Source organism: Trichosurus vulpecula, chromosome 9, assembly GCF_011100635.1.
Source record: "Trichosurus vulpecula isolate mTriVul1 chromosome 9, mTriVul1.pri, whole genome shotgun sequence".
NCBI lineage: Eukaryota > Metazoa > Chordata > Mammalia > Diprotodontia > Phalangeridae > Trichosurus > Trichosurus vulpecula.
Window position 1 is genome coordinate 112,353,906 of NC_050581.1, and position 25,883 is coordinate 112,379,788.

General features: G+C 38.1%; 1 protein-coding gene across 1 annotated transcript in view; it reads left to right on the forward strand.

Annotated features, from left to right (window-relative positions):
- The window catches only part of SMARCC1 (SWI/SNF related, matrix associated, actin dependent regulator of chromatin subfamily c member 1), a 206,842-nt gene that overhangs the window by 174,419 nt on the left and 6,540 nt on the right, over positions 1-25,883 (forward strand). Inside the window, exon 26 of the mRNA XM_036737909.1 lies at positions 11,293-11,554. Within this exon, the coding sequence (XP_036593804.1) occupies positions 11,293-11,554 (262 nt within the window). The remainder of the gene's footprint in view (positions 1-11,292; positions 11,555-25,883) is intronic.

The window sequence follows — 25,883 nt, forward strand, 5'->3', positions numbered from 1 at the left end:
TGTTCATTTGTTTCCCAGTTCTTTGATATTCCTCTTATCCCTTTACTGTCTAACCTTCCAACCTAGTCAGTCTTCCATGTACTCAAAATTGATAGAATGGGTCACAAGCCTACTGTACTCAGCATTCCATAGATTTGAAAGGGAGCTAGATAAGTAAGTTAAAGACCAGAAAAGAATGATTTTAATAGACCGTACCATAAATTTGAAAGAAAGTTACAAATAAGGAAGTGCCCACCTTGGACTGGCTGGCACCATTTCGGCCTCTGCACAGCTTCTCATCCTGATGAATGCAGCAAGTGAAGCTCAGCCAAGGCTCTGAGAGCCGTGAGACCAGCAGCACCATGAACCAGAGTTGTGACTCTCCCTGCGTGATACACAGTTAGCCCTCTGGCCCGTAGGGGTAGCCCTAGTCCAAGCTGTAGTGCTTGCCTCTTGCCTTGCCCTGAGAAACTCTAGCAATACATTATTACCACTTACTGTTATGGGAACTCTTTTTTCTACCACGGCCTGACTGAGCATACAGGTCTTTTACGCCATTGTGGATTATCTAGAGTATACTACCAGTTTCTTGTCATCTTCTGTTCACCATGGCTTCTTCTGATATTTAGGTGAAAGAACTTGCAAAGCATGCCTCAGGGCAGGTATTTGAACTACAGTCCCAGAATTTCCCCTTTCCTCACCAAAGCAGAAAGATATTTCCCTGAAAGAAATTAAGAAGACGCTAGAAGCTGTACAAAAAGGATACCCAAGTCTCATGAAGCTGAGGTCTTGAAACAGCTAGCTGAGAAATGGGAACATGAAAAGGAAGTGCTTCAGAAAGTAACTTCAGTAAAATGGTGGAAGAAAAACTGAACTATAGAATGGAAACCAACAAAGAGAGCCAAGAGACAGAAATGGCTGCTAAGCTGGAGCACTTGGGGGAGAATGATCAGCACATGGAGAGACAGTATGGAAGAACAGAGAGTCCAAAAGCCCTGCACACAAAAACAGCTGACCAACCGTCCAAGATTGGGCTTCTCCCCATCCCGAACTTACAAAGACTGAACTGGCCAGTGTCAATTTTATTGTATTCTTCCTGACAAATATTCTAGAAACTGATGGTGGGCCTCCTAGGTAGATCCAAACAGCACAGATGTGGTTTGCGGGGGGCGGGGTGGGGGGAGCTAAAAGGGTTTTTACTTTTTTTTCTTAAAGGGTTGAAGTCTTTCTGACACACCTGTTTTTCTTGTGTCTTTTCTATTCCAGTATATTTGGTGCTAAGTTAATGGTTAGTGCTATATTGGCTCCATGAAAACATGTTTGTAAAAGAAATCTGTAGTATGCTTCTTTCCAACTGTTAGATGCTAAATATCTGCTCACTTTTGAAACCTGACCACTGTCCCAGTCTTTCCAGTTACTACTGTACTTGAATAGTTAATAAAACTGCACAGTACTATTAAAAAAATTACACACGAAAAGAATAGTGTAAGCAACAAAAGCAAAGTGATGGTGCTAAAGAAAGAGAGTCTGTCCAGGGAAGGGGTAGTCTTTCTGTAAATATTTAGGTGGAAGAATCATGTAGTCCAATTTCTAAACTTAGGATTCTGAACTTTTTTTGTGTATTATGGACCCCTTTGGCAGTCTGGTGAAATCTTATGGACCTCTTCTCAGAATAATATTTTTAAATACATAGGATTATAAAGGATATCAGTTGTATTGAAATGATATAGAACTTTTCCTATCCAAATTCATGGATCCCTTGAAGTCTGTTCATGTACCCCAGATTAAGAACCTCTGCTCTAGAGGCAGAACCAAGAGGGCAGGAAGTCACCTGAACTCTCCCAAATCCTGCCCCCCCCCCCAACTTTAAATTTTGGAATGGCAGAGCCAAGAAAAGGTCAGGTTGAAACAATTTTTCAGCCCAAAACAAATTAGGAGGTTGGCAGGAAAGGTCTGTTTCACTAGGGCAGTGTTGAGGCTTGTAACACTGTGCAGCGTAGGCCTTGGAGGCAGCCACTTCAGCATCACTGGAGTTCTCATTCCACAGAAGGTAAGGGAATCAGACGACTGGTTAAAAGGTGATTGCTGGGGAACCTTTGTTGGCACTAGGTGGAGGACCCTGTTGCATTGCCCATAGATAGTTTAAGGTCTCAGTCCCAGGCAAATAGGTGTAGTAGTACAGTAGTGCCTGTGGCTGCAGGAAAATAGAAGCCTTGGCCACAGTTCCAGGGTAGAGAGGAGTGCTTGTGGTTGTCCACAGGGGAACAGGGGCCCTGATCCCAAGTCCAAGGCAGAAAGGAGTGCTAGCACTTATGGCTGCAGGAAAGGAGCAGCCTGAGTCACACTTCCAGGTACATAAGGAGCAATAGCACTGGTAGCTCCAGAGGAGCAGGGGCACTGGTCACAGTTCCAGGGTGGAAAAGGATGCTTATGGTTATGCATAGTCCACACCTGTCCTTAGATCATACCATCTTGGAAAAACTGAAAACTTACAGACCCCACAGCCACATAAAAAACCTAAAGCTTAGGACAGTATCCCGTGAGCCACACCCAACTTTAACACTAAGTTAAAAGTCAAGGAATAGGCTGGGAAAATGAGCAAAAAAAAAAATTTAACCTGACATCAAAAGTTACTTTGGTGACAGGGAAGACCAAGACATAAACTCAGAAGACCGTCACATCAGAACAGCTACATGTAAAGTCTCAAAGAAAATGTGAATTAGACACGAGCCCCAAAAGAATTCCTATTGGAGCACAAAAAGGATTTTAAAAATCAAATGAGAGAAGTGGAAGAAAAACTGGGAAAAGAAATGAGTGATGCAAGAAAATCATGAAAAAAAAGACAACAGCTTTTTAAAAGAGGCCCAAAAAAGTACTGAAGAAAATAAAATCTTAAAACATAATTGGCCAAATGGTAAAATAAGCACAAAAATACACTGAAGAGAAGAACTCCATAAAAGCAGCATTGACCAAATGGAAAAAGAAATACAAAAATTCACCATAGAACTACTTAATGAAAAGAATTCACCAAATGGGAAAAGATGTACAAAAATTCACTGAAGAAAAGAGCTCTTTAAAAAGTAAAATTGTGCAAGTGGAAGCTAATGACTTTATGAGACATCAAGAAACAATCAAAATCTAAAGAGTGGGAAAAAAAAAAGAAGAAAATGTGAAATGTCTCGTTAGAAAACCAACAGATCTGGAAAATAGATCAAGGAGAGATCGTTTAAGAATTATTGGACTACCTGAAAAACATGATAGGAATAAAAGGGGGCCTAGATATCATCTTTCAAGAAACTATCAAGGAAAACTGCTCTGTGCTCGTAGAACCAGAGGGTAAAATAGAAATGGAAAGAATCTATTGATCACCTCCTGAAAAAGATTCCAAAAAGAAAAGTCACAGGAATAGTATACTCAAATGCCAGAGCTCCCAAGTCAAAGAGAAAGCATTGTATGCATCCAGAAAGAATTCATATATCATGGAGCAAAAGTCAGGATAACACAACATTTAGCAGCTTCTATATTAAAGGATCAGAGGTCTTGGAATATGGTGTTCTGGAAGGCAAAGGAACTAGGTTTACAACCAAGACTTACCCAGTAAAGCAGTATAATCCTTTAGTGGAGGGAAATGGATATTTAATGAAATGGAAGACTTTGGGGAATTCCTGGTGAAAAGACCAGAACTGAATAGAAAATCTGACTTTCAAATACAAGACTCAAGAGAAGTATAAAATCGTAAGGGAATCAATAAGGACAAACTGTTTCCTATTCCTCCATGGGAAGATGATAACTTGTAGCTCCTAAGAATTTTATTATTATTATTAGGGCATTCAGAAGGAGTATACATAGAGAGAGGGCACAGGTGTGAATTGATTATGATGGGATGATTTCACAAAAAATAAAAGGGTAAGAAGGAGGGATGCACTGGGAGACGGGAGAGGTAGAAGGGAGTAAGCTATCTCACATGAAAGTGTCTTGAAAGGAAGAGCTATTATAGTGGAGTGGAAGATGGGAGATGGCAGGCAACATTTGAACCTCATGGAAAGAATGACGTACACGCTCAGTTGGCTAGAGAAACTTATCTTACCCTACAGTGAAATAGGAGGTGAAGGGAATAAAAGAAGGGAGGCTGCTGATGGAAGGAATGGTAAATTGAATTCATGGTCAGAAGCAAAACAGACTTTGAAGCCAAAGGTTAAAAGGAGAGAAAGGGATAAACAGGGAAAAAATAGAATGGATAGAAATACACAGTAATCATAATTGTGAATATGAATGGAATGACCTCACCCATAAAACAGAAGCAGATAGCAGAATGGATTAAAACCAGATTCCAACATATGTTGTTTACAAGAAGCACACTTGAAATAGAGACATACAGAGTTAAAATAAGAGGTTGGAACAGAATCTCTTATTCTTCAGCTGAGGTTTACAAAACAGCAGGGGTAACAATTAGACAAATCAAAAGCAAAAAAAAATAGTTCTAATTAAAAGAGATAAGCAGGGAAATACATTATGCTAAAAGGTACCATAGACAATGAAGAAATATCAATACTAAACATACATGCACCAAATGATACAGGTGCACCACATATGCATCTAAATTCTTAAAGGAAAAAAGTTGAATGAGTTCTAGGGAGAAATACACAGTAAAATTATGCTAGTGGGAGACCTCAACTTTCCCCTTTTAGAACTAGATAAATCTAACTGTAAACAAGAAAGAAGTTAAGGAGATGAATAGAATTTTAGAAAAGTTGGAGATGATAGACCTCTGGAGAAAATTGAATGGGAATAGAAAGGCATACACCTTTTTCTCAACTGTACACGGCACCTTCATAAAAATTGATCAGTTATTAGGGCATACAACCAAATGCAGAAAAATAACAGATATTAAGTGCACCCTTCTCAGACCATAATGCAAGAAAAATTTATATTGAATAAAGGACCACAGAAGCATAAATTAAAAATTAGCTGGAAATTAAATAATCCTAAAAAATGAGTGGGTGAAAAAGCATATCATAGAAATAATAATTTCAATAAAAAGAATGACAATAATGAGACAACATAGCAAAATGTATGGAATTCAGCCAAAGTAGTACTTAGGGAAAATTTTATGTGTCTGAACACTTACATCAATAAAATAGAGAAAGAACAAATCAATGAATTGGGTGTGCAACTAAGAAAAGAAAAAAATAGAAAAAAACAATCCCCAATTAAACACCAAATTGGAAATCCTGAAATTTTAAGGAGAGATTAATAATAAAATTGAAAATAAGAAAACCATTAAACTAATCAATAAAATTAGCAGCTAGTTTTATGGGAAAAAATAATAATAAACCATTGGTAAATTTGAATAAAAAGAAGAAAAACCAAAATACCAATATAGAAAATGAAAAGGGTGAATTCATCATCAAATAAGAGGAAATTAAAGTAGTTGTTAGGAGCTATTTTGCCCAATTATATGTCAATAAATCTGACAAAGTGAAATGGATGAATATTACCAGAAATATAAAACTAGGTAAAAATGTTTGCAGCAAGTTTCTCTGATAAAGGCCTCATTTCTAGAAAAAATTCAAGAGTTGAGTCAAATTTAGAAGAGTATGTCATTACTCAATTGAGAAATAGTCAAAGAACTTTAAACAAATACTTAACAGTAGAAGAAATCAGAATTGTTTATAGTCATATGAAAAAATGCTCTAAATCATTATTGATTGGAGAAATGCAAATTTAAACAACTCTTAAGTATCTCCTCACACCTATCAGATTGCTTATTATGGTGGGAAAGGAAAATGACATGTTAGAGAGAATGTGGAAAAACAAGTACACTAATGCATAGTTAGTGGACTTGTGAACTGATCCAGCCATTCTGGAGAGCAGTTTGGAACAATGCCCAAAGGCTATCAAACTTTACATACCCTTTGACCCAGCAAATACCACTACTGTACCCCAAAGAGATCACAGAGAAAGGAAAAAGACCTATTTGTACAAAAATATTTATAGCCATTTTTTTTGTGGTAGCAAAGAATTGGACATTGAGAGGCTGACCAATTTGGGAATGGCTGAACAAGTCATGGTATACAATTGTGTTGGAATATTATTGTGTTATAAAAAATGTTGTGCAGGATCCTTTTGGAAAACCTGGAAAGACTTTTATGAAATGATGCAGAGTGAAGGGAGCAGAACCAGAGTCTCTGATACGTCTGTGAACATTTATATCAATAAAGTAGAGAAAGAACAGATCAGTAAATTGGGCATGCAACTAAAAAAATCTCCTCCTCCAGAGAAAGAACTGATGTACTCAATGCAGATCTAAGTATATTTATTTTACTTTATTATTCTTTTAGATTTTTGGGATCGGTTTTCTTTTGCAACGTTGCTAACATGGAAATGTTTTGCATGACTGCATATGTATATCTATGTCAAAGTACTTGCCTTCTCAAGAAGGGGTTAGGGTAGGGAGGCAGGGAGAGAATTTGGAGCTCAAAAAATTTTTAAAAGATTGTTAAAAATTATTTTTGTGTGTAATTGAGGAAAAAAGTTTTTTAAAGAACCTCTTCTCTCAACCAGTGCAAAATAAATCTCTTATGTAAAATACCTGACAGCTTATCATCTAGAACACATCCAAATGTGGGGAATAAACTATTTTGAAAGCTAGCCTGTTAAATTTTGGTTTCTTGTACTTCGTAGAACAAATCCCCTTAATAAAAAGATTTGTGCTGTGCAGTTTCGATTCAGTTAGAGGGTTGCACTGAGGATTTAGAGGGCTGTATGGGACCTCAAGGCTACAGGGTCCCCACCCCTGGTCAGGGGCCTCAAGTGCTTGATGTGATGGTTGATTGCCATGTTAGGGATAGTTAGTCTACGCTTAGATAGGCTAGAAAGACTAAGGAGGAACTTGATAACTGGATTCAAGTCTTTGAAGGGCTGTCAGTGGAGGATATGTTGTTTCACTTGGCCCAAGGGGGCAAAACCAGTAGCAGTGGGCAGAATTTGCAGAGAGGCCAGTTGAGCCTTGGTGTCAGGAAACACTTCTTCCTAATTAGAGCTTATGGAAAGTCTACTAGCTCTCTCTGAGAGCTGGTAAATTCCTCCTCTTTGGACGTTTTCAAACAGATATTGGATGGCTGTTTCTCTGGTGTATTACAGTGCAGATTGCTGTTGACATCCCTTCTGACTCTCAAATTCTGTGATTCTCCAACTCAGGACATAGTCTTAGAGAACTACTAGGCCAAAAATTCATCAGCCTGCAATCCATCTGCTGATGAACCCCTCTGAATTTAATCATGTCAGTTGTTACCATCCCTGAGGCCTAGAATATACCTTCTTCTCAGGGAGAGTTTGGGGTGGTGGGGTGTCATTGAGGGAGAGGACAGTTTTGAGTAGAGAATAGTCACAAGCAAAACAAACTTCCTGATCCTAAAGGGAGAGATTAAGGTGGGAGGGTGGAGAAAAGCAAAGAACTAGAATCTAATGGGGTGCTTATCATTGGAGGATGGCTAAACAAATTGTGATGTCTAAATGTACTAGAATATCATTGTGCTGTAACATAGGAAGAAGGAAGTGATTAAAGACAATCCTGAGCTAGTATGAACTGATACAGAAACAAAAGTGCAATTTACACAGGATCAACAGCATTATAAAGAAAAACAATTGAAAAATTTGGGAACTCAGGTCAGTGCAATAATCAGTTCTGTCTCCTGAGCACCTATGATGAAGCATGTTACCCACCCCTTTAAAGTACCCCAAGAGACATATGTTTGGATGTGGCCATTAGGTGGATTCATTTGACTTGGCTATGCTTATTTATTATAAAGGTTTTTGTGGTGGTAGGTAGGGGGTTGGAGAATGATATCAAAGAGACGGGGGGCAGAGGGGGAAGCCATTAAAATAATTCTCTAAATTCATAGAAGAGAAGGAAGTTCAGGGGGAAGCAGAGCCAAACATTTTTATAGGTGACTTGGGAAGTTATTTTATACTTTTTTAAAAAAGGAAAATAATATGAAATGGAAATGCATGGTTTCTTATATAGCCCTTTTTTTCACGTTTTGCATATATGGATGTGCTGGGGTTTTTTATATTAAGGTTCAGAATTTTAAGAAATTTTAAAGATCGTGTGTGTCATGTGTGTGTGTATTCTTTTTTGTTTGTTTGTTTACAATGTCTTTTTATTTTTTATTTTTTTTATTTAAATTTATTTTTAGTTTACCACATATGTTCTACATAATTTTGAGTTCCATATTTTCTCCCCTCCATCCCCCCTCCCTCCCCAAGACGGCATGGAATCTCATATAACTACCATGTATAACTTCACATTGAATTAATTTATACACTAGTCAAGTCGTGGAGAAGAATTATGACCAATGGAATGAATCATGAGAAAGAAGAGACAGAAGCAAAAAAAAACCCAAAAACCCAAAACCAAAAACAAAAGAGAAGAAAAAAGGCGAGCGTGTAGTGCGCCTCAATCTGTATTCAAACTTCACAGTTCTTTCTCTGGATGAAGATAGCATTCTCCATCATGAGTCCCCTGGAGTTGTCCTTACACCTTTCGTTGCTGAGAAGAGCGAAGTATGTCAGGGTTGGTTCTCACGGAATCCATATATCTGTGGTTGTGTGCAGTGTTCTCCTGGCTCTGCTCTGCTCACTCAGCATTATGTCGTGTAGGTTTTTCCAGGTTGTTATGAAGTCCGTATAAGCTAAAAACTAATTGGAAAGTAAATAATTTAATTCTAAAGAATGAGTGGGCCAAAGAACAAATCAGAGAAACAATTAATAACTTCATTCAAGAGAATGACAATAATGAAACAACATACCAAAACTTATGGGATGCAGCAAAAGCAGTTCTTAGGGGAAGTTTTATATCCCTAAATACCTACATGAATAAAATAGGGAAAAAGGAGATCAAAGATCTGGGCATACAGCTGAAAAAGCTAGAGCAAATTGAAAACCCCCAATTAAATACCAAATTAGAAATACTGAAAATCAAAGGAGAGATGAATAAAATTGAAACCAAGAAAACTATTGAATTAATAAATAAAACAAAGAGCTGGTTTTATGAAAAAACCAATAAAATTGATAAACCTTTGGCCAATTTGATTAAAAAAAAGAAAGAAGAAAATCAAATTACCAGTATCAAAAATGAAAAGGGTGAGGTCACCTCTAATGAAGAGGAAATCAAAACAATAATTAGGAATTATTTTGCCCAACTGTATGCCCATAAATTTGACAACCTTAGAGATATGGATGAATATCTACAAAAACATAAACTGCCCAGGCTAACAGAAAAGGAAGTGAAATTTCTTAATAACCCCATCTCAGAAAAAGAAATTGAGCATGCCATCAATGAACTCCCTAGGAAAAAATCTCCAGGGCCAGATGGTTTTACATGTGAATTCTATCAAACATTTAAAGAACAACTAATTCCAATACTTTGTAGACTCTTTGGGAAAATAGGTGAAGAAGGAGTCCTACCAAATTCTTTTTATGACACAAGTGTGTGTGTATTCTTAAGACCTTTTTTGGTACCAGAGAATTTGAAGCAGACTAGACACTCATCAGCTTGGGGTTGTTAAACAAGTTGTGATATATGAATGCAATGGAATTTTGTAGCTTATGAAACAAGGAATATAAAGATTTCTGAGAGGCAAGGGAAAACATTGATAAACCACTGAATCAGATCACTCCCACATCAAGAAACAAATCTTTTCTCATCTGCTCAAATATGTGTTTGATTTTTTTAATAGTATTATATAGTACTTGCCATAATCCAGTCCCTGCCATTTCTGTTTTCTGACAAAATGTTCCTGATAAAGAACTATGAGGCTTTTTTCCTCCTTGCCTCTCTTCATCTTCCTCCTGTCTTTTCTTCTCTTTACTTTTGCCACAGCAACTCTTGGTAATCATTCACTAAGTTGTAAATGGGGTAAAATCTTCAAAGGAAGAAGTCCAAATATTTGCAAAATCGCAGGTCTTTGAAATACTCAATGAAGGCTGCAAAAACAGTCTTATACTCTTCTGATTTGTTTGGAGATATGTGACATGGACACTTTTTAAGAATCTAACAATAAAAAGTATTAGTATGGAAAATAAATGCTACTACTACAGAATTTATAGGAGAGAGAAAGTATAAAGACATCAATAACATGACATGTTTAGGAGATAGTGTGGCTAAAGCAGTGCTTTTGTACAGTAGATAGTGAGTGAGAGTGCCATGTGGTTGGAGGTTTTAGGTGAGGCTGCAGTGTATAGACCCTTTGAACCTCTGGACAGTTTAAACTAAAGAGGAAGAAAGACTGAGGCGGGAAAAGGGGATGAAGAAGGTATGTTGTGCCAGAGGAGATTGTTTTAAACCTTGCTCAAAGGACATTTACGTCTGTACTCCACATAGGTTTGGCAATAATACCTCCCACTCTTACTACTGGGTCAAATGAGACAATCCTTAGGTACAGGAATCAGTAGTCTTTACCACTCATTAAATCTGTTTTCAGACATGTTCCATTTACACTAGTTGCAGTTTTTGCTGTGATATAAATAGATCATAAACAGTAACAGGTGAAGTTGGCCAAGGACAAGAGAAACACAGCCACGTGAACCCATACAGGAAAATAAGATGGCAGTGAGAACAGTTCCTGATTTTCATATGTAGAGTATTGCTACCAAAGGGCATACTGCAAAAATATATATATATATATATATATCACAGGTTTGGGTAGGAACAGAATTGCCAGGATTTTTTTTCTCTTGCTTCCGTATTTATGAGGGGGTTCCTCTTTTTTTGAAACATCAAACATTTCAAAGGAGGGCCTGATCATTTGTTGGAAATTTTGAGGACAAGAGGTTAAAGGCTACAAGTTTGAGCGGATTTTTCTAAATCTTGGCAGTGCATTTGGAGTTTGGCTGCTTGTCTCTTTTTTTCTCTCCCACCCCTCCTCCCACTCTGTGCAAATGTAGATTTGGGGAGAAACCTTGTGTGAACTTCAGCTGCATTTGCAGCTGTGTCAGCATTAGGTCTCAGTGAGGTCTTGCTTATAGAAAAGTGTCTGTTGTATTCAGTTTCCGCTTGAGTGCTACTGTATACACACAGCTAAACAATTGGAAGAGGAAGGCAGGATTTTGAGTGCCAGGGAAAGTGAATTGGAGCAGGGGCACAAGCCATTTTGTTTAACACTGGCTTCCTTTTACAGGATGTTGGGAACCTTGGAGGAAATTTAACACAATTATTAGCAATATAGTGCTTTGAGAAATTTACATTGAAACATTATTTTTTTGCTTTTTAAAACATTATGATTTTTCCTCCCTATCCTTTTATCATTATAGTTAGAACAGCAGAGACAGCAGTTACTCACTGAACGCCAGAACTTCCACATGGAACAGCTAAAATATGCTGAATTAAGGGCTCGCCAGCAAATGGAGCAACAGCAGCATGGGCAGAATGCTCAGCAGTCCCACCAGCATTCTGGAGGACCTGGTATGAACCCAATTGGAGCACCAGGGCATCCAGGAATGTTGCCTCATCAGCAGCCCCCTCCTTATCCCATGATGCACCATCAGATGCCCCCTCCTCATCCCCCTCAACCAGGTAAGGGTGTATTAAACATCACTGTAGAATTAAAACATACTCAGACAACCATCTATATAGTCCTCAATAGTCAAATAGCTAAAATTTTTGGCTTGGGTGCTTTTGCAATGGTTCTATTCAAAATATCAGCTTAAGTCACCCAGAGACTAAAAATGACACTTGCCCATTATCCTATAGGAAATTAGTAGTAATAATGAGAGGCATTATAGGATAATGTTAAGAATGTTGAATTTTGGAATCAAAATTACAGGTAAAATATTCTGAGGAATGTTGAAAACTTCCCCTCATAGTTAAGACTTTGGATAGACTACTAACCTCACTGATACTCGGTCTCCTTATCTATAAAAAGGGAATGGTGATGCTTCTTGTTGGATTTGATAAAATTGAAATAGGTATAGTGACCTCTTGAAATATTTCTTTTCAAATTGTCTACACTTATTTTCATGCACATACCTATAAATTACATATAGAATATCCATCATAACATCTTCCTTTTGATCCAGTCTACTTGATGTATTATATTCTCTGAGAAGTTGGGCATCCTTGGGTCTACGCAAACTGACCTCCCTACTCCACTTTGCAATCTTGAACAAGACAGACGTTCTTTTCTTAATGGCTTAAATTTCCCATTAAGCCTTCACAAAGTACACGCTCCATGAAACAAGTTATGTGGGAAGTATTTGGACAAGTTCAAAATCTCACATCTTTAATAACAAATACTATTTTGTGGAAAGGAGTCGTCTATTATTTGTGTTGTTTGTTGAGATTTAATACTTCATAAGTTTTCTTATCTTAAATTTAGGTTTGGCATATGAAGTTCACTAATATCTTTTAATGGTTCTTTAAATAAATTCTTCATGCTTTTGTTAAGTTTTAGTCAAATGTGGTAGTAAGTAGTGATGGTGGTTTATTCATTTTTTAATTCAAGGCCTGAAATACTTGGCAGTAAAGCGTTTACAGTAAAATCTTGATACAGCTTAGGGATACTCGGTGACTATAGTAGTCAGTAACATAGGACACAGTATTTCCTGAGTGGTTGCCCATTTCTTTGTTTTCTGTAGAAAAGATGGACAAAGAGATGGTCCTGCCTTTTGCCACCCTTCCTCAGAAAAAGGACAGACATAATTGTTCCCTTAAATGTAGAGGCAGGCACCTACAAACAAATGTTTACAGAACAAACTTTGGAGGAAAAACAGTCCCTCTTTTGGCTTTCTTTTTCACTCACAAAAACAGCATAGGATTTTGCAAATGATAGCTAGGTGGAGATGTTGAACATTTAATTACTCTGAAAAGAGATGTATTTCTTTTTATATTTGAGATTGCTTTAGGATTCAAATGCAAAATGAAGGCAAGTGATAGTAGTAGCTAGAAAGAGAAAAAATAGTATCAAAAACAATCCTCAGAAGAAACGAAAAAAAATTAAAAGACAAACATTTCCATGCTTTGGAGGTCAGCAAAGCAGAAGTTAAGAAACTAGGGCAAGGGAGGAATTTTGTAAACATCTCTCAATGAATATTAGTCTGCACACTCTTAATTCCCTGTAGTTGTTACTTAGGAACTGTCAACATGAGTCTGCCAGCTGATGTTTCTTTTATTCACTGGAAATTATTAGAAATTTGCTTTGACACAAAGGTGATTTATTCAGGTTAGCCGTCCATCTCCTAAATAATTGACCAGAATTTATGCTTTGTGAAGAGGATAAAGTGTCAGTTTTTGGAGGCCAAGAATGACATGGTAGTTATAGCATGAAGGCTAAAATATTTTCACTCAGCACAAGGTGGTGTATTTTACTCAACTTGAAACTTCTTAGTCTTTCTTGATTGTGATACTCTGTAAGTAAATGTGATGAAAATGTTTTTCTGCCTTGGTGATGTGTGATAGAGCACATCATTATGCCTGATTAGAACATTGTTTTTTCACCAGCATAACTTTGTAGCAAAGTTGATATGTATGCATTAGCAGAGGGGCTGGTAAGAAAAGATCCTACCTGAGCCTTTTTGGCTTTAGTCCTTTCTCTCCTTCTCTTCCCATTTAAATGTTTAGAATTGAGTTCATATGAAAAGAGCCCTGTTCTCAACTTCTTCTGGTGCTACTTCCTGACTTGGCTGGGTAAACAAAACTAGCTTTCTACCAATTGTTTTGTTCTTGTTTCTTATGGAGAATGGCAGTGATTGCTTTACTCTTTTGAAGGTTATCATAATGTAACTTCATTTAAATTTTTTATAATTTATTTTAAAAAATAAGATCTGTTTCCTTTCATCTATTCCCCCATTGAAAAAAAGAGAAACAAAATTCTTAGTAACAGATATGCCTATTCAAGCAAAACAAATTCTTCTTGCTTTAGCTATGTCCAAAAAATATATTTCAATCTGCACTCTGAGTCATTCATGATATAATTTTTAAGTGTGATGGGTTTGGAAGTAGTAAGACCTGAGTTCAAATTCTGGCTCTTCCACTTAATGTATGACAAATCACTTCACCTCTCCAGTACTCATTTTTTTTTAATCTATAAATCTAGGGGTTCATCCAGAAGTTTCAGACATGTGACCCACAATATTTCTGAGTGTAGCCTGAATCCAATTAAATTGGAAAATGTTTCAAGTATAGAACCCACAGGGATCCTTATGGCCCCATTTCTGTTTGAATTTGACGCCAAACTGCCTGGTCCAGCCAGTTCTAAATCTATGATCCTAGAGTGCTTCTAATTAAAAGTAGTATGTGCAGTAGCATTATTAGAATGCCCTTTGGGAGGCAGAGCCAAGATGGTGGCTTCAAAACAGGGACTTGCTTGAGTCTCCCCCAAATCCCTCCAAACACCTATAAAAATGACTCTAAACAAATTCTAGAGCTACAGAACCCACGAAATGACAGAGTGAAATAAGTCTCCACCCCAAGACAGCCTGGATGGTCTCTGGGGAGGGTCTATCACACTGTGCTGGGAGCAGAGCACAGCCCAGCTTGGCATGTGGGAAGAGACCAGGCCAGAGTAGAAAAAGCGAAGCAGGCCTCAGGTCTCTGAATCATTGAGCTTTGGCAGTTTCCAGACTTCTCAACCCATAAACGCCAAAGACAACTTAGTAGTTTGGTGGGAAAACTGTTGGACTTGGGTGAGAGAAGTGTGCAGTCTGGCCCCAGCCCCTGGGGTGGTGGAGGTGGCTGCAGCAGCAGCTGCTTCTGGCTGCTGCAGGCCCTTGGATAGTGGGGGGGAATCAGGTGGAGGATCAAAGCGGGAGTGCAGGGATCTCATTGCCGGCACTTAGGCAACATTCTTTTGCTTTGCCCTGCTTGGATCCAAGTCACAGTCCTGGTTGGCTGTCTTTGGGGGAGGAGGAGCGCTGGTGTGGCAGAGGTTGCTGTGGCTGTGGAGAGAGAGGCCTCTTGGTAGTTACACAGACCAGAGGAGCATAAGCCAGGAGAGGAGTCCACCTCAGAATAGATGTAGCTCCAAAAACAGCAGTTCGAAACCCCTGAAGCTTGGGACAAAGCACTCTCCACCTTGGAAGCAGTCATACCCTGACAAAGAGCTCAAAAGTCAAGTAATTGGCTGGGAAAACGAGCAGGCAGTGTAAAAGGACTCAGACTATAGAATCTTTCTTTGGTGACAAAGAAGATGAAAACATACAGCCAGAAGAAGTCAACAAAGTCAAAGACCCTACATCAAAAGCCTCCAAGAAAAATATGAATTGGTCTCAGACCATGGAAGAGCTCAAAAAGGATTTGGAAAATCAAGTTAAGAGAAGTAGAGGAAAAATTGGGAAGAGAAATGAAAGTGATGCAAGAAAATCATGAAAAACGAGTCAACAAATTGCTAAAGGAGACCCAAGAAAATAACACCTTCAAAAATAGACTAACCCAAATGGCAAAAGAGCTCCAAAAAGCCAATGAGGAGAAGAATGCCTTAAAAGGCAGAATTAGCCAAATGGAAAAGGAGGCCCAAAAGACTACTTAAGAAAATACTGTCTTAAAAATTAGAATGGAGGGGCAGCTAGATGGCACAGTGAGCAGAGCACCAGCTCTGGAATCACGAACACCTGAGTCTGGCCTCAGACACTTGACATACTTACTTGCTGTGTGACCTTGGGCAGGTCACTTAACCCCAGTTGCCCTACTTTCCCCCCTTCAAAACAAAAACAAAAAAACTAACCAAAAGAAAATTAGAATGGAGCAAGTGGAAGCTAGTGACTTTATGAGACATCAAGAAATTATAAAACAACCAAAAGAATGAAAAAATGGAAGACAATGTGAAATATCTCATTGGAAAAACCACTGACCTGGAGAACAGATCCAAGAGAGATAATTTAAAAATTATTGGACTACCTGAAATCCATGATCCAAAAAAGCTAGATACCATCTTTCAAGAAATTATCAAGGAGAACTGCCCTGATATTCTAGAACCAGAGGGTAAAATAGAAGTTTAAAGAATACCCTTTGATTATTAAAATCTGATTTAGATGTAATTTATTACTTTGGTAAGAAATATTATATTTAATACTCTGTCTCTCAGTTTTGAAAATAATAAAATCTTACCTTAGTGCTCTTGGATGAATTGAGATGAGGCTGCCAGTCTGAAACACAAAACTGTGGATTAGAGTAAAGCATCATTTATCTGGCATTTTTAGGGTTTAGTGAACATTACACCATAGACAAGAATTTAAGGAGATGAAAGCATCTAAGCTATGATCTGTACAAGTGCCTACTGTGATGTAAATCAACAAACATTTGTTGAAGCACTATACCAGATACTAGGGATATAAAGACAAAAAACAAAGCTAACCCTACCTTGAAGGAACTTAGATTCTGTTCGGAATACAATGTGCATGTGATTAAGTAAATGTGAGATAATTTGAGATGACAGAAAGCTTTTAACAAGTGGGGAACTCAGGAAGAAAGTCAACGTGTAGGAGGTGCATCTGTGCTGAACCTTGAAGGAAGCTGGTGATTTTAAGAAGAACCAAGGAGGTATTGCCAGTGTAAAGGTGTAGAGATGAGAGGTGAAGCCTCAAATATATTAAGAAGAGTAAAAGCCCAGAAAAGATGGCAGAATCCAAATGGTAGAGGATTTGATGTTTTCAATTCCAGGCTGAGGAGTTCATATTATATCCTGTAGAGAAGAAGATGTTTGATTAGGAAAGTGGCATGATCAGGTTTTGGAGGATTTAAGTCTACCTTCTCCATATGCGTGGGGGCAGCTAGGTGGCCTACTGAGCTGAGAATCAGGAAGACTCTGGTCTGAGACACCAATTGTGTGACCCTGGGCAAGTCTCTTAACCTTGTTTGCATCACTTTTTCGTCTGTAACATGAGCTGGAGAAGGAAATGGCAAACTACTCCAGTATCTTTGCCAGGAAATCCCCAAATGGGGTCATGAAGAGTTGGACACACCTGAAAAAACTGAACAATAATGATCAGGGTTAGACCTCTGTTTTCAGAATATAATTTTGGTAGTTGTGTGGATGAATTTAAAAAGGGAATGACTGGACTTTGGGAATTGAATTAGGAAGCTGTTCAGTAATCTGAGAAGGGAATGAGAGCTTGAACTGAGGTGGTGATTGTGTAGATGGAAAGAAGGGAGTCATTGTGAGAGAGTCAGTTCTGCTATAACAAGATACATATGTTCCCTCAAAAGTACCACACTATGCAAAATTGAGCAATAAAAACTTTGTCAGTGACACATTGCAGAAAAGACAATAACCTAATAAAAATGAAAATACAATTTTATTCATGTTAAGTGGTTAAGAAACATATAAATACAATAAATAGTGGCTCCATCTGTGGCCTCAGGCTGCTGCTCACTCAGCCTTTGTCCCCGTTCCCATAGGGCTAGATTGGCAAGAGGTGAGGGAAGCTGCAACTCAGCGCTGGAGGCCATGGGAGTGGTTTAGACCAGTCCTTCTTTGACTACAGTTTGTACTGTACCAGAAGATATAAGTAGGGCACTTTACCTAGACAAAGATCAGAAGTTTGGTTGTGAAAGTGGGCACTGGAAGCATTGGAGTTTGTGAATTATTATAAAGTGGTACAGTTTTCTGCATTGAGGCTGTTTCTGGAGGAAGAAATCAAGCAGAAGCAAAACTGAAATTTGTATTACACTCAAAATGTCCTCTTAATATATCAATAGTGTCAGAACAAATTTGCATTTTCAAAACATGTTATAGCAGAACTGACTTATATTATGAAGTTAGGCTAGACAAGACTGAGCAACATAGTGGGTATGGGAGTTAAGTGAGAAAATCCCAGAATTTCAGAGTTGGAAGAAACCTCAGTGTCTGTCTTATCCAATGCATAATCTTATTAGAACATATCCCCAACAAATCCCCTAGCCTCTGATGATGCCTGCACTCCCCCCCCCCCCATGAAGGGAACCCACTACCTCCTGTGGCTTCCCATTCTACTTTTAGATAGCTCCAGTATTGGAAGGGTTTTGTTTTTTTTAAAACAGTGACCAGTGCACAGTAGGTGTTTGATAAGTGCTTATTAACTGATTTATATTAAATCTAAATTTATCGCTCTGCAACTTCTATCTGCTTTTGGTTCTCCATCTCTGGACTAGAAAAGAGTCAGATATGACTCAGAGTTTATGAACCTCAGAGAATGGAAAATGGTGCTGCCCTTAGTAGAAATCACGAAGTTGAAGGAGGGGTTGGTTTAGGAGGGTGCACAATGGTTTGTGTTTTGAATGTGTTGAGTGTGAAATGACTATCGGATGTCTAAGTGGAAAGCTACAATAGGCAGTTGATTTGACACAGAAATTCAGGAAAAGGATTAGGGATTTATCTATGCATATATTAATAGGTGTTTTTGAAAAGAAATGATCTGAGAAGAAATGATACTTGAACTCCTGGGAGTTAATGAGGTTACTAAGGAAGCGAGAAGAGAAAGGGCCTAAGACAGAGCTTTGAGATAGAAGAGGAGATGAATGATGATCATCCAGTAAATGAGACAAAAGGTGGAGTGGTTATTTGAACAATGGGAGAATCAGGAAAGACCAGTGTCAGGAAAGCAAAGGGAGATGAGAGTATCCAGAAGGAGGGGTTGGTCAACAGTATAAAAAACTGCAGAGGGATTAAGTAGAATAAAGTTTGAAAAGGGTCATCAAATTTAGTATTATAAGTTTTGTTAAATTTGAAAAGAGCAGTTTAATAGAGTGGTGGGATTGGAAACCAGAATACGAAGGGCAGAGAAAACAAATGATCAGTAAGGAAATGGAGGCAGCAAAGGTGGGTGGTTTCTGGGAGATTGCTGTGAAAGGGAGGAGAGATAAAGGGAGTAGCTTGGTTCTCATGTGATGGGGGGGGGGTGCTGTTTATTTTAAAGAATTAGGGCAGCCTTGAACACCTTTTCAGGTAGCAAGGAAAGATAAGAAGTGAGAGGAAGTTGTTGATGAAAAAATCCCATAGAGGAGATAGAAAGAGATAGGGTGACATTAAGGCCATCAGTAGAGGAACTTGTAGAAAAGAAGGCCCACTCCTTTTTCAGAGACAGTAGTCAAATAAGAGATAATGGGTGAAGATGTGAAGAAGTTTTGAGGTGGTAGTGTAGAGTATCTGAGAGAGTTCATAATTGGTAACCTTAATTTCCTCAGTAAAGTAGGAGATAAGGCTGTCTACTAGGTGCCAGGAGGTGGAAGGCAACATTGGGGGGCTTGGAGATAGAAAACTAGGTTTTAGAATAGTTTCTGAAAGGAATGACATAATCAATATATGAAGAATTAAAGTTTTGTGATAGTAGGGACCCAGTTGAGGTGAGTTTGTAGTAGACCCAGTTGGTGCAATCAAAGGTATGAACCTGTGTCTTTAGCTGACATTATTAGGTTGATATTGCTGCACTTAGAGACCAGAGTGTTGGAGAGAAACGGCCAGCGAGCCAGGTAGTAAACTCCTGAGTAAGGAGAATAAATAGAGAAATCTTAGAGAAAAATAAGTTTCTGAGTGATAATGGTAGAGGGACATATCTGGAACCAGAAGTAAGTATAAAGAATATGCCAACTCTTCCCTCTTAGCCTAGTGAGGAAGCTTGAGAGAAGGCTCAAACAGCATTGAAACTTGTAACTAAGGATATGTCAGATAAATTGTAAAGAGAAAAGGCAGGGTGGAAAATTGTACATTTTTGTTTGTCTTCTAGTGAGGGAAAAGAACTGGAAAGTTATGGGATTTGCTGATTTCAAAGTTGCAAGAGAAAGCTGTTTTTGCCTTCTGAAGACTGTGAATCACTAGGATTAGAGGAGTGAAAGAGTGAATTTGGACTGGAAGAATACCAGTTTGTTAGGGGCATGTGGCGTGGCTGACCGAGAATCAGAAAGACCTGAATTCAAATCCAGCTACAGACACTTAGGAGCTGTGTAACCCTGGGCAAGTCACTTAACCCTGTTTTCCTCATTTTCCTCCATTTATAAAATAATCTGGAGAAGGAAATGGCAAACCACTCCAATCTTTGCCAAGAAAACCTCAAATGAGGTTATGCAGAGTCGGACACAACTGAAATGATTAAACAACAATAACTACCTTCTAGGGTCCTCTAATTATCACCATTATTATTATTGTTAATCATTATTCAGGGTGTTGTCAGTGCAGATACTCTGACTTAAATCAGTCATTCAATCAATAAACATCAGATATCTCCTATGTTTCAGACAGACATTGGTGATCTATGGTTTAGAGTTATAAGGAGTTCACCCTAGAGGTCTGAGTTCCTGCAGACTAGATCAAACTCACTTATTGAATTAGTTTAGTAGTTATAACTCAAGAGACCCTCAGAAGATATCCCACACATAGAACAAGTGTTTGGCTTTGTGTGAGGTCTCAGGGCTTTTTTTTGGTGTTGAGGTACCTGAAGCAGTGATCATGAATGGTATCTTACTTGGAGGCCAGCAAAACTGTTACTTCAAGCTAAAGAATCCTATTTTCTGTATTACATCTTCTCAAAATAGTTAATGGCTTTCCTTCAGTTCTTGTATATATCACACCAGAAAAGGTCCTTGAGGAAGAGCCCTGGAAAAATGTTCCCTGCTCTTTGGGTTAATGTCTGAATAATGATCGTCCTTGAATGAATTATGTTAAAGTGAAATAACTGAAATACAATGTGCAGGTAAGCTTTAAAAAAAAACTCCCTTTCCCTATGGTATCTGTGGTAGTAAGTTAGATTATTCCAATTATTCACACTTCTTAGTTCTGTTATACAATAGATTGTGTAAGGAGAGATCACTTTTTTTGCAATACCAAAGGGAAAAGTTATGTTGGTTTTTGAATGCCCATTTACATTTCTCACTCTTGAGAATTAAGACACAATAGAAACAAGATCCTAATGATATTAGTTCAAGAAGTACCATTTGCTAAAAATGTAATAGGTTTAAGTGGGATTTAGATAAACATTTATGGATCTAATAATTAATGAACCTATTAAGGGAAGCCAGGGTGTTTGGGCAAACCCCTGAACTTTTGACTGTAATGGTAGTCAGCTGTGCTTTCCCTTAGCAACATTGTCATAGGGATACTACCAGTCCTAATTGACCCACACTCTGATCTATGTATGTATACTTCGTTTTGAGACTTTGATTCTTCTCATCTCTAGGTTACTTTTGTCATTGAATGCCAATTCATACGTTTTTTTTAAGTACTATGCCATTGCAGTTCTTAAGCTATCAGCCCAGCTTATTTGCATTAATTTAGTTAGACTCTTACACCAATACGTTTTCATCCCATTTATTAACCTGAGCAGTTGTGGTCACTCTGATAAATTGCACATTCTTTTTTTTTTTTTGAGGGTAGGAGGCAGGGCAATTGGGGTTAAGTGATTTGCCCATGGTCACACAGCTCGTAAGTGTGTCAAGTGTCTGAGGTTGCATTTGAACTCAGATCCTGCTGACTCCAGGGCTGGTGCTCTACTCACTGCGCCACCTAGTGGCCCCATTTGCACATGCTTTATGTGTTCAGTTCCACAGGTATTTATTGAACACATCCAGTGTGCTTATCTTGTGTCACATGTTGGGAGCCACAGGGAAAAGAAGGGTATGCCATTGTTAGGGCATAGGATTAATATGTCTGAGAGGAGAGTGGTATATTAGAACACAGGATTTGGATTCAGGGGACTTTGGGTCAGATCCATTTTCCACTGCTTAAAATTGACCTTTGAACAAGCCACCTAACCTCTTGGGAGCTCACTTTCTTCTTATGGAAAATCAGGAGTTTGGACAAGGCAGATGAGTGGCAATATGATGTATTCTGTGGTATTGAACTTTGAATGAGAAAGACCTTACTTAACTTGTTCCTGCCTCTTGAACTTTACTAAGGTGTGACTTGGGCAAATCACTTAATGTCTTGTGGCCTCAGTTGCACATCTGTAAAGTGAAGCAGCTGACCTAAATTATCTTTGTCCCTTCCACCTCTAATCTGTACTATAATGATATATGGTAGTATGATCTCAGTTGTTTCTTGTCATAAGTCACTCTGTAACCTTTTTTTCATTTGAAAAATGAGTCCACCTAGTTAATCTAAGGTACACAGACTCCAAGAAGAAATGGGGCCTGAGTTCAATTTAACACATATTCCATAGTTATCAAGTGAGAATTTTTTGTTATCTAAGTTGCTTTTGTCTGTTTATTTCATATAACCAAAACTGTTATATCATTTTCCAGTGCTAACCTTTAAAAAGAAAACACTAAGAGCTCTGTCTTAAAGGGAAAAAAAATCAACTGTTATGGTTATCCTCAGGAAAGTACTCTGTGAAGGAAGCAGGTCACTCAGGAGTCTAGACTTCTTGCTTAGGACTGATTCCATTATTTCTGTTCTACTGGGGACTCAGCCAAAGGCTGTACATGTGAATCATTTAGAAATGAAATAATGAATTGTACCAAGCATTTGAAATTCTAAAAGTCCTTTTCAGCTACACTCCTCCTCTTTATACCCTCACAAAGCAAGAAAGAGTCCTTGGTTGGCATTCATCTCTATTTCCATGGAGTGATGAAAGTAACATTTTAATGAAATAAGTAATAAACCTGAGACTGTATTAGCAGTTTTTCACTCATTCGAATCTAATTTTAAGCATAACTTTCAATTTCTTACAATTTACATGTCTCCTGTTTGCCACTTACTTATTATGTCCAGTGTTTTGCGCCTTAATATTATCTTTCTTTCCCCATCTTAAAGGAGACATCTAATTTTTTTCCCCCTGAGAATGGAAGAGGATGGAAAAACAATTTGATTTTTATCAGGATTATTCATTTCATTTAAGCTTATGTGCTTCATCAAATTAGTTTTATGCCAGGAAGACAGATTGAGTATGTTTGTGAAGATACCTTTGTTCTTCCATTTAAAAGATGATGAGACCCATGAGCATTTCAGATATCAAGATGACCTCAAAATTGTTAAGATTCATAAAAGGGACTTTTTCCCTTACAGAAAAAATAGAACCAATCTTTGCTCTTAGTAACATAAAAATAATATCCCCATTTAAAATCCTTATCTTTTCCTAAGTAAGTTCTTCCATTGAAATGTTTTGCTATCTACTGAATCAATTTCGTAAAGTGGCATTTGTGAAACTATCATACTTTCTCACACAGCATGTGACAGCTATGGCCTCTAGAGGGCAATGCCTCTTTTAATGGAAGTTTTCAGCTTCTCTGAAAGGTGTTCATAGATGACAGCATCCTACAAGCAGTGATGCAGTTTGGTCATCCTTGTCCCCTCCACACTTCCGGGAATGATTTAATTGATTGTTTAGGGGAAGAACTATGTTGACAGAAACAATTAGAACTAGTAGTATAAGCAAGATATAATCAAAGAAAGTAACATTCAGATGTGCATTCATATCTGTTACTTTTGATTGGTGGATTAAAATGTATAAAAAGTTTTCTTAGATTACCGTGTTTGTAAAGCACACCTTAGCAGCTCATTTACTCTCAAGCATAAAGGAATGAGAGTAGGAGCATGGTTTAGTAGATGGAGAGCTAGCCTTGATAAAAAATAATGTTCAAGTCCTGCCTCCAGGACTTTGTGGCTTTGGACACATAACTTCTCAGTGCTCCAGGTGACTCTCTAAGACTGTAACTTGCAGAGTAGAGACTGATGTTCATTGTTAAAGAGTTTCCTCACTTGTAGTTCCCTCTACCAATGAAACCATAGATCCATTATAGAAATGAAGTAAGGGAATGAAGCTAGGTGTGGGACATGGATCAGGAAGCAAGCCTTCATGCCTGATTGGTAGTCTAGAAAAGGTCAGGCCACTTACAGGTTTGATGTCTGCATTGGTTATATCGCAGGATCAGGACAGGCTGGAACCCATGAATGGCTGCATTTGGTGTTATGCGTATATATCCTCAATGTAGCCTTTATTTTAAGAGAGAGAAACTGTAGTTAGGTAAGTTCCTTGAGTGTTACCATTGTTTTTTTTCTTTGAAAATAGAAGCAAACTAGAACACAGGTGGAAAACGTCTCCCTCTACCCCTGCTTCTTGTTCCTACCTCTCTAAAGAGCTATCTTTGGCTCTTCTAGTACCCAGGGAACCCTGTCATTTTTTTTTTTAAGTTTGATTATTAACAGGATTTATGGTCCTTTTTATAGCAGGAAGGTAACTTCAATTTTTAATAGTACTTTTGCCTTTTCTTGTATCCTCATCACTTAAGCACAGTACTTCGCATAGGAGGAGCTTTAATAAATGCTACTTGACTGACTGACATTGGGAATGGATAGGAAGTGTTTCCTCGGCTTCAGGGTGTGGAGAGCAAGACTGACCTTGGCCAACTGACTTTTCTGCACTGACTTTGTGAGAACAAGCCAGATTGGCCAAGGCAAGCACTCTTCTAGCAACAAGGCTTGTTGCCATCGATGTAGGGGATTATGTAGCCAGCCAAAGACACTTGAATTCTTGACTCCAGGACCTGAAAACAGGCCAGCTGTGATTGTTAATAATTAGGGGGTGAAATTACTTTACTCTTATATCACTTGATAATTATTTTTCAGATTCTTTCTTGGGTAGCTTATTTCTACGTTTTCCAAATAAATGGGAGGGGAAGAGAGAACTGGCATGGTTTTTACAAAGAGGATTTTTTAAAAATTGTATTTTTTTTCAATCAGCAAAAATCCACCTTTTCTCCCTCCCTTCGTGCCCCGCCACCCCAAAAAAAGAATAAAAGAAAACCAATGTTTGTTGTAAAGCAAAACAAGTTTCTGCATTGGCCATGTCCAAAAAATATGTTTCATCATTCTGAGTCCTCTTCAGGAGGTGGGTAACATGTTTCATCCTTAGTCTTCTGGAACTGTGGTTTATCATTACAGCATTAGAATTCCTAATTCTTTCAAAGTTCTTTGTTTCTACCATTTCTCCACAGTACATATAACCACATTATTATTGGGAATAAGAGAATCTTTTAGCTGTCCATTGCAACTCTTAGCATAGCTTCATTCATAGAGAATCTTTGACCAAAAGCAGCTGTCTGCAAGAGGGGCAGTATCATTTCTGCAATGTCTAAGCAGTCTCATTAGCAGATTACACGATCTGAATTTTCTTTTATTTGACTCTTAAGGGCTTAATTGTGAATCAGTAATTATTTTGAAGCATATTTTATTCCTGCACAATTGCACCTGTTTCGACAAAAGTCCTTATAGTTTTCATAAGAAAAGCCTTTTATAGGATTCTCTTACTTCAAGCAATTCATTCAGTGAAAATTTGTTAAGTATTCACTGTGTGTAAAGCACTATATTTGGTACTGGTGGGATAAAACTTTAGATAAAATCAAGTCCAACTTCATAGAACTCACCAATCTAGATGACACTAGCACATATCACTATAATACACAAAATGAAATGGCAGATACACTAAAATGCTTTGAAATGAAGCACTGTATCCCAGGAGAAAAGTGATGAATGTAACCTGAAGGTTACATTTAAATTGGGCTTTAAAGGACAGTTAGGAATTCAGGCTAAATGGAGAGGGAGGACATTCCGTGCTTAGCAAAATAGCGTGCACAAGAGACAAAGGGTGGTCCACTTTAGCTAAAACATATAGTGAAGTAATAGAAGATAAATCTAGAAAGGTAAGGTTGTGCCGGCTTATGAAGGGCCTAGAATACTAGACAAAATGGGTCAATCTTTACTGGATAGCAGCAGTAGAGAGTGACTGAAGAGTTTTGAGCAAGAGACTAATTTAATCAAATATAAATAAAAACATTCTGGCCATGCTCCAAAGGCCAGTTTGGAAGTGGAGAGGGTGGAGTTTGGTGGTAGTCCAGGCAAGTGATGAGGTCCTGTGTAAAGGTGGTGGTAGTAGGAGAGAGAGAGGGTTGTCTCTGAGAGATGTTACAGAAGCAGAATTGATAACTGATTAATAACAACAACAAT